The sequence below is a fragment of the Syngnathus acus genome, chromosome 23 (genome assembly GCF_901709675.1).
Source record: "Syngnathus acus chromosome 23, fSynAcu1.2, whole genome shotgun sequence".
NCBI lineage: Eukaryota > Metazoa > Chordata > Actinopteri > Syngnathiformes > Syngnathidae > Syngnathus > Syngnathus acus.
Window position 1 is genome coordinate 5899215 of NC_051107.1, and position 11798 is coordinate 5911012.

At 51.0% G+C, this 11798-nt stretch overlaps 1 protein-coding gene and 1 long non-coding RNA gene across 2 annotated transcripts; one reads left to right on the forward strand and one right to left on the reverse strand.

Annotated features, from left to right (window-relative positions):
• The first annotated feature begins 794 nt into the window (after positions 1-794).
• Positions 795-10473, forward strand: pawr (PRKC, apoptosis, WT1, regulator). Its single transcript, XM_037243454.1, has 7 exons — positions 795-959; positions 1099-1562; positions 8067-8198; positions 8606-8643; positions 9483-9582; positions 9907-10011; positions 10086-10473. The coding sequence occupies exons 2-7, from the start codon at positions 1194-1196 to the stop codon at positions 10170-10172; spliced, it is 831 nt and encodes a 276-aa protein (XP_037099349.1). The 5' UTR covers positions 795-959; positions 1099-1193; the 3' UTR covers positions 10173-10473.
• On the reverse strand, positions 8481-11581 carry LOC119117327. The gene is made up of 2 exons (XR_005096493.1): positions 11416-11581; positions 8481-9614 (listed from the first exon to the last, which is right to left on the reverse strand). It is a non-coding gene; the product is annotated as an uncharacterized LOC119117327 (long non-coding RNA).
• Positions 11582-11798: the final 217 nt, after the last annotated feature.

Genomic DNA, 11798 nt, shown 5'->3' on the forward strand with positions numbered 1-11798 from the left:
AACTTTTAACTGTCTCCAAGCAGCATGGATTTAAAATCAACGGGAGCCACATTTTTTTCTTTAAATATCATTTTATTGTACTGAATGTAAAACATTAATTTAGGCGCGTTTTTTTAGAACACCACATAATTACCAATGCAATGCTCAAACCCGCCCACAAGAGGGCGGCATTTCATCACATATATTTGTTGATTTGCCTATGGTCGGTAATCAGTGATTTAAGGCAAAGCTGAAGTCCTAATTTGGACAAATCCAATCAAAAAATAAATCAGCCAATCACCAAGTTAAATAGCACATTTTGACTTCTTTCACATAATCTTGCGTTTATTGTGCGCTACTAGTTTAGTATGCTAAACTCAGCCAACATTCCTTGAATATCTTCGTGTTGCATTCCGGGACATGATTAATGCACAACTTGTGCTTTAAAAACACACATTGTTGAGAATCATGACTGGGTGCTAAGCCGTTACCGTGGGAGCGCTGCCTTTGTAGTCACTCGGCCCAAATGACTCAAAACATTCCGGTCACTTGTATCTTATTTAATGATCATAATAGTTGACGTCACCAGGTTGCAATTGTGTCGGATTATGGGGCGAATCTTAGCAGTAGCACGTTCATGGAGGGTAAAACAAAGAAAACAAAAATCCAAGCACTTTATCTATTGCGAACGTTCATGTCAAAACGATCACCATATTTCCCACTGCTTTATTAGCTCTTAAATGTCACATTCGATCGTGTCTTGCCCTGTTGCTTTCCCAAGCGCACTTCGGCTCCACTCGGGAATCATCGGTCATTTCCGGACTCGGGCCGCCGCTCCGGAGGGCAGAGGGAGCTGCGGCGGCTCCAACAGCGCCACTAAGTCACTTACCGCAGTCAGCCGAGGCGAGCACTCGTCAGGCACACCTGGTCGGAAGATCCGGTGTGCGACTTTGAGGAAGTCAACAACCTGACACCTGCAGGTGAGTCGCCAGCGAGGTTTTGCGTCGTCTAAATAGTTGCAAAAAGTTCGCTTTCACTACTTTTTAATGCGTTTACAACTCAAATAAGGCTTTTTTTTTTTCTTCCTTCCTTCCTTCCTTCCGCTCTGCATGCCACCAGCTCTCGGGACACTCGCTCGAGGAATGCGGCGACTAGTTTAGGGGAGTAGAAAGTTGTCAAAACTTGTTGAAAGTGACGAGCCAGTAAAAGCTAGCATGGCAACCGGCGGCTTCAAGTCGAGCGCCACTACCGACTTCCTGGAGGAGTGGAAGGCGAAACGGGAGAAGATGAGAGCCAAAATGCTCGGGGACATCGCAGCCGCCTCCGGGGCTGGCAGCAGTAGCGGAGGTGGCGGCGGCGGCGGCTCCTCGGGGAACGAACTACAGCGACCGGCGAAGGGCGACTCGCCGGATGGTTGCACGTCGGACGGCGGCGAGGGGGACGGGGAAAGCCCGTCGCCTGGGAAGAGCAAGGAGAAGAAAAGCAGCGGGCCCAGCTCCAGGAAGGGCAAAGGGCAGATCGAGAAGAGGAAGCTGAGGGAGAAGAGGAGGTCAACAGGTGTCGTCAGCATGCCGTCCAATGAGGTCAGTTGAACCGACACCTGACAAAATGACTCCCTTTGTTATATTATGTATTTATGATACAAAACTACCTAAATACAATGTTGGGAAAAGTTTCTTTTCAATCAGCGGAGACACAAACAGTGTTTTATTGACATGCCCAGTAAATGTCACAGGACATGAAAACATACATCTTTTAAAAAATCTTTCTAAATCCCGGTAAGTCATTTGTGCTGTATTGTTAGGTTTGGCATTGAGTTTCACTTTTCCTGTAATATTTGCGAGCTCTTGCGTAGACGCGTTCCTTGCCAGCGTTTGTGTTGTGGCTCCACAAATAATTGTGGCCAGGAGGAGCTGTTGTTCCCCCCCCCCACCAAATTCCTGCCATACATGTGTCCGCTCTAATCTGTTACCGTTGTTTGGAGGAATGAAAGCAGCCTGCAGATGTTGGCCAAGGAGGGAGAAGAAGGAAGAAAAAAAATAGGAAAAGCACCAAAAATACATTTAGGGAGTACTTTTATGATAATGATTTTTTAAAATGTACAAAATTATCAAGGCAAAATGAGGTTGCATATGTAAAAACGCCGCTTTTAAGCTCCAGCTTTGACGAGGCTCCACCGTATTTCATGGCCAAAACATGTGAAGTCTTGCGTAATTGCTTCTGTTGGAAAGTATCTGTTGAGTCTGGCAAAACCCGCCTTATCGGTTGACTCCTTATCTTATGTCATCAGGACACCAATAGTGAAAGTCGGCAAGTTGACATAGTGGAGGTACCCGCCTTTACCTCGTAAAACAAAAAAAAACATTCTACATAGTTTCCTTGCTGCGTGTGACGTTTGTATGAATTGTAATTGGGGCCAAAGAATGCGCTCATTAGCGTGCAGAAGGGTGTGTTGCTGTTAACGCCTTTGTTAGCATCTTGCTAAAACTTGCAGCTGATATTGCTCAAAACGTTCATTTTACGGGATGCTCTCGGACGCCATTTTGTGTGTGTTGTGTGTCTGTGTGTGTGTGTGTGGAGTGTCAACAAGGTGCTGAGTCACACTCCCAGCGGGTAAGCAGGAAGTCAAGCGAAAATGTCCACTTCTCATTTTCACCTTTGAGTAACCTCCGCCAAGGCTTTCACCAGGAAGCGAGCTCGTCATCGCATTTAAAACTTGACTCGGCTTTTTTTGCGGGGACGTAACGTTAAGTGCTGGAAGGAATACCGGCCCGCGAATCGGTCAAACCCGACGAGGCGGGCGTCAAATCAACTCCCCGTGTCCTCGTCTCACCCGACTCGGCTCATTTGCATATTGATGACCTCATTCGGCGCTTTTCTCCGCCTCCGTGTGGTTATCAGGGAACATTGTGTCCAGGTTGGGGAGGGGGTCGGGGGGCACGTGGTGAGGAAGCGGGAAGGCTTGTGGGACATTCCTTTCCTGGTTTTGCCAGTCAGCTCCAATCAGGCGGCTCGTAATCATCAGGCCTTTGGGAGCCGCTTGCACTTGGCAAGTGGAATTATGTTGACATTCCACCCTTTTTTTTTTTTTCCTTCCATTGACCTTCCTGCACAAACATTAGCGTTGCCGCTGACTTGCTTTTAATTTTTTCAAGGAATGACTTGAGCATTTGAAGCTTGCCATTAGGTCCCAAATTTGCATGGCGCTCGGAGGTGCACCGTGACGGAAGCCGATGTGTGCGTGACGCGCACACTAAAGCTCTGTTGCTGTTCACTCAGTCGACTAACGACATTTGGGCCACCGGCACCAGCGCCGGGACTTCTCTGCCTTGTGTGATATTTAATTGACTCGTTTTAAGAAAAAGAACGCCCTCAAATGCCTTTTATGGGCTGCCGTGCTTGTGAGGATGCCTCTAGTGGACGTGCTGTGCACTGCGTTTTTCATAAGCGGCCTCCCATCGCGCGGCGCGGGATTCCATCGTCCACCTGCGCTCGAACAAGACTCATTTGAGCGTCATTCAGCCAAGGAGCGAGCGAGGCGCCGTTAATCGGGCCCGGCTGCCTCATTTGTATGCAAAGCTCCCTTCCCCGAGTGATGCTTCAAAGACGAGATAAAAAGCGCTCCGCCGGAAGGAAGGAAGCGAGCGAGCGAGCGGGTGGAGGGAAAGTGCGCAATCATCCGCTCCTAGCACCGTGTGACAGGCGGCGCCCGGTACGGCGGGACGCCCGTGTTCGTTCCTCGTCAGCTGTCATTTTACAACGAGGCGACTTCGCATTGATACCATTCGGTCTCCGTTTATCCAAATCCCGATACGAGTCCAATTTCGATTCAAAGCGATACGATTAAGATCCAAGAGCCCAATTAGGACACGACTGGATAAAGGCGCTCGACGTCTGAAGTGCTGCCATTATTTTCTGTTTTGTTTTTCCTCTCCCGAGCGTGTCCAAATGTTTTTCAAGCAGCCTCGGCGGTTGTGGCGCGCGCTACAATTCAGGATTGTCTTCTTAAGCCGGGCTTTGGCCTTTCCGCTGCCGCCCGAGCGCACATTCCTTCCCTCCGTGGGCTTTGTCTTCCTCCCACACAGCCTGATGAGTGCTTGGGCTTCTTCCAAGGATGTCCATTACAGAACAAAACTCTCGCTCGCTCGCTCACTTTCTCTCTCGCTCTCAATCCCAAGCTTTTCTTTGCGACCGACGTGCAGGCCGCCCTGGGGGGGGGTCGCCGACGTCGACTTTTTCTTCTGAAGCGGATGATTATTCCGTAGCCGGCCTTCTCATGAATAACAAACGCGGTTGACCCTCGCATTCTTTCAGCGGCTAACGAGATGGAAAAGAGCCACACAGGTGGCCACTCGAAGAGCGCGCGTGACGTGTTAGCATTTTAGCAAAGTTAGCATGCACGTTGGGCTCGGTCGTCACGTGCCACACAAAAGAGGTTGATTTGGAAAATTCCACTTCACTCGAAATCGGGCAGCCCGTCCAGAAAGGGAATCCAAAATAAAGCGGAAAAGGGAAAGTGTGCGGAGGAAACGTGCTAAGCTGCGGGCCTCGCCGTCCAAACAAACGGGAGCGTTTCTTTTTTTGTTGTTTTCCACACAGCTGCTCAAGAGCTCCCAAGAAGAAATTAATAATAATAATAACTTTTCGATGTTTACACCGCAGCCTTAATCTGGATGTGTCGGTTTGGCCCTGCCTCCTGCTCGTTGCGCATCAAACATGTTTTACCAGATCGCCTGTGACCTATTGTTCTCCCTGCTACGCTTTGGCACGGATTAGCGGCTGAGTCACAACATTCCCATCGTGACGGGAGAAGGAAACGGAGTCGCCGCTTCTCCCCGTCCGTCCCCACGTGGGATCAGCGCGGCCGACGGTGGCCGTCACTAAGCGAGATTCCGAGAAGGCCGCTGAGTCGGCATCTGCGTGTAAACAGGAAGTGCGGCGTTACGCTCGATTGCCTTCCTCTTTCGGGAAAAAGCTGAAAGAATGTCGGGAGCTCGGCGACAAGGGACGCCTTCTCGCACAATTTCCCAAACAAATACTTTGGAACTGGAATCGTTCATTTTAGATGAAATGGTTGCATGCGCACTTTCCGCTAGCAACCCAGGCTAATTCCAAGCTAGCGTGGTTGTTTGTTGACGCAAGCAGCTGTGAATGATCGACTCGGCCGGGGGTCAAAGTGCGTCTCCACGCCGTCGTTTGATACCCCCCCCCCACAGGCCTCCTGTTAATTGGCTTTTTATGAAGCTAATGAGCTTGTTTGAAACGGGCACAGCGGATTGATGCGTTAAGCAGCACTTATTCAATTTCCGGGCATGGAATCAAAGCGCTTATTTCACATCTGGCCTAATGTTCGCTAATTGTTTGTTAGCGCTGGAGTGCAGCAGACACGCAGGAAATGAAATGAAGCAGTCAAAAGAGGCCGCCGGTGACATCTGTGCTCCGTTTGTCTCGCCGTGTTTCTTCATTTCCACCTTGATTGGATCATTTGTTGCTTTGCCAGTATTGCCGTCGCCATTTTGGATTGAACCCCCCCCCCCCCCTTTTTACCTGTTTTGCTTCTCAAGCCAAATGTCAGCATCTACCGCTCCCGCGGGGGGCCGTTGGGTTAAATCTCGCCGGCCAGGATCAACTGGCACTTCATTGGCATTCCTCTCGTATTGAAAGTCGGATGGCCTCCGCACGAGGATTACCTTTCCCTCCAGCGAGCCTCTCTGTGCTTCTCTTTCCACGTACGGATGATATACGTTCACTGCCGCTTCCACGGAAAGCAGATTTATTTTCCATCCGCACATTTTTCAGGGGGTGATGGTGCATTCCTGGTCTGGAGGGGCCACTTGGCTCTTGTTTGATCATAATAATAACGCCGCATTGGCTTTTTGGCCAGCATGCTCAAAGCGGGCAAGCAGTCACACCGCAGCGCCGGTGATCAACATGACGCGGCCCCGAGCGAGCGAGCGTGCGCCCGACCGGTCGGGCGGCTAGCTGTACGTTGTAACGCACGTCAAGACCTGTTTCTGCTTTCCTACATTTCAGCGCTACGCTAAACGTAGCCAATGCTCTTTCTTCCCTCGTCGTTGCAGACTCTCTCAGAGGGCGCCAAATTTAGCACGCCAGCTCCCGTTCATGCAAGAGACTTTGTCACACTAATGAGTCACGTGACAGCAGCCAAGGAAAATGGCTGACTGTGGACATTGTCTCATTTTGTGCTGCCATTTCATTTCTCATCAATGATTGACAAAAATTCAACTGTGAATGAGCAAAAAGTCAACCTTCAATCTACTGTTTTAAAGTTCTGAATTAGCTTCTTAAAATAGATGGAACGTGTTGTTTATTGCCTAACAGCGCCACCAGGTGGCCTGAGGCCGCCAGTGCTGCCCGTTTTGTTTTCTCAACAGCCGTCTTCCCCATGCCCGTAATCAGTCGCTGGCTCGCCGGGTGTCTTCATAATCGTCGCCGAGCGGCGCAACCTCTCGGCAGGGGGGCCGCTTTTGCATCGCAAACGCTCAAAACCATCCGGAGGTGATTCATCTTTTTTTTAGCGCTGTCGAGGCAGCCGGCATTTCTGGCTTTTTTTGCTCATCAAATCTCTTTCTCCCTCGCTCGGTGGATTCCGAGACGGCGATTACGCGCGAGAGAGAGTTGCGGGCGAAATGTTCCGAGCTTGCCCGCGCAACGTTTTGCAATGTTTGGGGCCAAAGAGAAGGAAGGTCAGTGACAGCGCAAGTTAAATACGTTTGACTTCAGGCCGAGGTGACACAAACACGTTCGGACGGGAGAGTCCAAGGCCGCTCGCTGGCAGACGTTTCTAAAGTTCACTCGAAGACCAGTTGGGGGGGGGCCGAGCGATTGGGTTTGCCGGTCCGGGCTTAGCTGCCACTTTTGTCTGTTGCTACCACTTCATCATCTCATTTCTTTGCATGACATTCCGTGGCTTTTCAAATCCTTCCTCGCCCCGAAAGCAAACCGGTTCAGCGACTCCAAATGTTTTGAGAATATCCGCTTCGGGCCGACAGCTAGGGAAAAAAAAAAAGACCTCGGAGCAGAAAGGAAGACGTGAAAACAAGATTGGAGGTCAGACAAAACACAGGAGCACTTCCCGTCAAGCCCACGGGCCTCCGGACCCGCTCGGGCAGCTCGCAAAACAAAGAGGTGAAAAGCATCCCGATCCGCTTTCCCTTTGCCTGAATTGGGCTCACCGCACGCGGAGCGGATCAAACGCTAACATTCCAACCGCTGGCTGATAAATGGACGGGATGTCGGCGCTCCAAAACAAAAGCCAGACGCTTATGTAACAACGAGATTGGCTTTATCCAAAGCAGATGTGGTGCCACGCGATGCCGGTTCTGGTCCAAAGCACATGTCGCACACTTGCCGACGGCTGTTTTTATTTACGGCCCATGAAAAACAACAAGATTCTTTTTTTGCCGAAGCTTTGAAGAATCCTGCCGCTTGTCGTAAACAGGAAGCTGTCAGGGGGTTCTGGATTGTGTCATCTTCTGTCTGCCGTCCATCTCGCGCCGCACGTGATGATGACCAAAAGATCCCTTTTATGGTTGCGAGGCGTTTTGGAGGCGCCCGCCGCCTGGTCCAAAGTCAACTTTGAGACTCAACTGAGAAGTTCAGAGGCTGTGAGAGCCAGAAGGAGCTCGGAGACGTCCCCGAGGAGACGTGATAAAGCATTTGGCAGGAAAGGCCTCGCAAATGACTTCATTGGCCAGAAAGCTATTTTTAGCAGCCGTTAGCGCTTTCGCCGTGAGCGCAGCGGGAAAGCGGAAACGTTTGTTTGAATTTGAAAGCGTTTAACACAAATCAAACAATGATTTCCTTCTCAGAAGCGTCCAATCTTTTCCATCCCAGTGTTAATCACCCAAGTGATATTGAGCCACAATTCTGGTACCGGGACCAGGAATGTGATCTCAAAGGTGTGGAAAGTGGACGGAGCTCCCCGCTGCTTCTCACTTCCGGTGTCTTAAGAGGATTAGAAGCGCAGGTTATCTCGGGTCGGGCCGCCGCTTCGCTTCGGCGCTCTGCTGAGTTCTCCTCATGGCTCCCGTGTCCTCATTCTTCTTCTATCTTCTTTCCGCCAGAGCTTGGATGAGCTCGACGACGACGACGGCGCCGATAAAGACGAGCGGGAGGAGGAGGAGGAGCAGCTGGTCCTGGCCAACACCTTCCAGAACGAGGCCATGACGGCAGACCCGGCCAGCGGGCTTTCGCCGGCAAGTCAACAAATATGAAACGGCTTCTGCTTTTGGACCCGTTTGTCCGCCGAGACCACGGCGAGAGGAGCTCATACTTTAGCGCCCCTTCATCGATCAGCGTAAATGGCCGGCTGGCGTGACGCGCCGCTGCGCCGGAGGCACATCAAGAAGTCATCGGTGCCACTTTGAGCTAGCGCTGAGATTTGTCTCCGGTTTTCTATTTATTTGTCGTCATGCGGCGCAGCCGTCACCCCGAGAATGAGGAATGAAGCGTCCGCCGCGCTGATGGACACTCGGCCCTTTTTTTTCCTGAGCCCGTCTTGATGACTTGCTTGTCCCTCATTGTTCCTGTTCTGGAACTGTTTTTGCAAATGGTGTTAGCCTCACAAAAGCTGCTTCAGCTCATGTTTTGTTTCTAATTTCAGGAGAACCTGGCAAGATCTGTGAATAGCCGCACCAAAAGGTAAGAGTTTTTTTTGGGGTTTTTTTCCCCTCTCTGTTGATTTCTTTTTTTTTTACCCGATGGCCGCTTTGAAAGTCAGTTGACATGGCGCCATCTGGAGCCCCCGCCTCGTCCCCCCCCCCCCCCCCCCCCCCCTCGCTCACCCCGACCCTCTCACCGGTAGCGCCGGGAGCAATTGATGTGCTTGGAAAGGTTTGGGCCGGACAAATGCGCCAGTTCACTGGAGTCCAGATTGCTTTGACATTTGATGAAATGACAGAGTGAACAGCAGCGGCAGCAGCAGCAGCAGCAAGAATTGCAAGGCCGAGACAGACGTCGGGCAATATATTAAGCAGCCAAATTGCATAAATAAATCCATAGTAATTAGTCAAATGTCAACATGAAAAGTCAGATGTCAACGTTAGCGGACAATGCAAAAAGGCATAAACAGGAGCATTTGTCTCTATTATACTGCCCCCTGGCGGCCAAGTTGTGCACACTAGAAGGAGTTGCACAATGAATGGAAGCAAAAAAAATCTCTGGTGTTATCGTTTCGCTGTGGAATTAGATCCACTTTGAGCGGCTGCTCTTGTTTGCAGTATTGTTGACTTTGGAGGCAATGGTGATAAAATGAACCTTCCGCCCCTCTCGCTCGGCCGTCCCGATATGCCAAGGATTGCTTCATGGCAAAGCTCTTGGACAAAGGCGATAACGCTCGCCTCATTGAACGCCCCCCCCCCCTCCACCTGTTCCTTTCACCACTTTGTGATTCACGCCTTTCATGAAAGGAATGGCATTCAAGCAGCAGGTGCGCTCACCCTATTGTGTGTGTCTGTGTGCGTATGTGTGCGTGGGCACAGCTGCAGCAGCATGGACGAGGAGAGCCGGCATCGCCACGGCCACCACGTCAGAGACGCCGCGCCGGCAAGTCTGGAGAAACGGCTGGAGGAGCTGGAGCAGGTAGGACACGGCGAGGCACCAACACTGAGTGTCTGGAACCACACACACACACACACACACACAAGGATGACGATGATGACATTTTCTCGATGGTTCGAGTGTCTTTTGATCAAGCTTGGCTCGGGTCGGGGCGGCACTTGTCCGAACGAGCGGCGCATTGAACCCGCATGGGCGCTTCAAAGCCCAGACTTGCTTTTATGTCTCCATATCTATATGGCGGTTATGCTCTTGGTTGCCATGGAAGCGGATTAGCACTCATCTGCAGTGGGGAGGACAAATTGCTGTTGTGAATGAGCAAAGCCTTTTTTTTTTTTCTCGCTCCAGGAACTGGCCCACGAGCAGCAGGAAAGGAGCAGGCTGCTGAAGGCCCAGCAAGACAAAGACGACCTGATTGACAAGCTCAAAGAGGAGATGGACCTACTCTACCGGGTGAGTCCCGCTCTCATTGGCCGCCTAAACGGGTTCACGGCTTCCATTCAAGTGTCACCGTGTTGTCCCGGCAGGACCTGGACGACATTGAAGACGAGAACGAGCAGCTGAAGCAGGAGAACAAAACTCTGCTGAAGGTGGTGGGTCAGCTGACCAGGTAGAAGCTGCCACCTTTCTTCCACCCCCGTGCGTATTTAATGTAAATCATCTTGTATATAAGGAGCATTCAGATGGACACGTAAGGAATGTGCTTTAACAAAAAAAGCCGTATCACTTTTTACGCTTTGGAGGAAGAAATAAAATGAAGCGAGGGGCTTTGAACGCATCGTCCAAGGGAACGAGCTCGCCGATTCTTTGTCTTTTGTAATGCTTTCGATTTTTTTGTAAGAAGGGTTTAGCATTGCAGTATGCATATACGTGTACAGAAGATGCAATCGTTTAATAAAACTTTGATTATCTCCCCTCAGTCGCCTCGCTTGTGTTCATTACGTCTAATTGGATGGGATGATAGCGCCGCGCGCTCGCTAATGCAAGGCGGCGGCCGGGTTGCAGCGACGCACACACAAACACTCCGAGGTGAGACGAGTCCGCCTGCCAATCATCCGATTTGAAAGCGCCATCATCTAATCTCTGGTAATGACAAAATGGCGACACGACGCAATTTCCCATGCAGCAGTCTTTGGAGCAGGTCGGTGGAAAAGCTTCCAGGGCCAAACCCCAAACGCAGCGAACGGCCATGTCTTGCGATAGGCCGCCCTTATCTTGTCACTGAGCAAGGTCGGCCATATTTCATCCCGCGACCAATCTCCTCAATCTGGAGCCAATCGGGAGGTCAAACGAGCAGATTAGCGTCTACTCGCTCTTCTCCTGTTTTTGGGTGGCCGCCGTTTTCCGCTTCATCCTTTTGAGAAACGGAGAGCCAAATGTCCGCGTTAGAATTGACACCGAATCAGACGGAAAGCTTCTTAGCGGCTCGACACGCTCGAGTGGCCGGACTCTCCGGCGGGATTTGAGTCATTGCCTCCTTTTGATGTCTTCCCCGCGTTTCCACAGCAACGGCGTACCCCGATCGATACGTTTTTCACGCGCACGCGAGCCTTTGTCATCCGGGCCCGGGTTTTGGTACCGCTGATAAATCGCAAAAAGGGCCAGAGTTGAAATAGAGCTCAGAATAATCCATCCACAATGAAAATAAACATGACAAGTGGGAACGATCCCAAAAAGATGAATCGCACGAGTAAATAGAAACACGACCACTCCAAATAATCCAGCGAGTGGAGAAAGCGCCAAGGAATGGAATTGCCTCCAGTAAGTGTTTGTCTGCGACTTTTTTCTTCCAGTGCCTTGTCGCTTTTGTTTTTCCACAGAAGAGCTTGAACACGGCGGCGCCGGCGGATGACTCACAAAGTCCGAGCCGAGCGGGGAGCTTCGGCCGTGAAGGTCACTCCGCCGTTGCCATGACGCCACAGCCATCTTCCTCCTCCTCCTCCCGCCGCCGCCGTCGTGCCCAGTCAGCATGCCGCCGCGTCAACACACGGCGGGTCCAGACGGGCAACCATCTGTCAGCTGCTCTTAGGCTACTACGCAAAATGGCCGACGAGACGTGCGCAAGCGGCGTCACGTGGAGGTCACCCGCCCCAAATCGTCCACACAGGCGAAAACAATGGTGCAGTAGAATTACACAGTCAATTTAATTATTCATTTCAAATTTAGAAATCATTTTTGGACCTTAAAAAAGAACAAATTCCAACGCAGCCGCATCTTTTCTGCCTGGTGGTGCGAGTGTC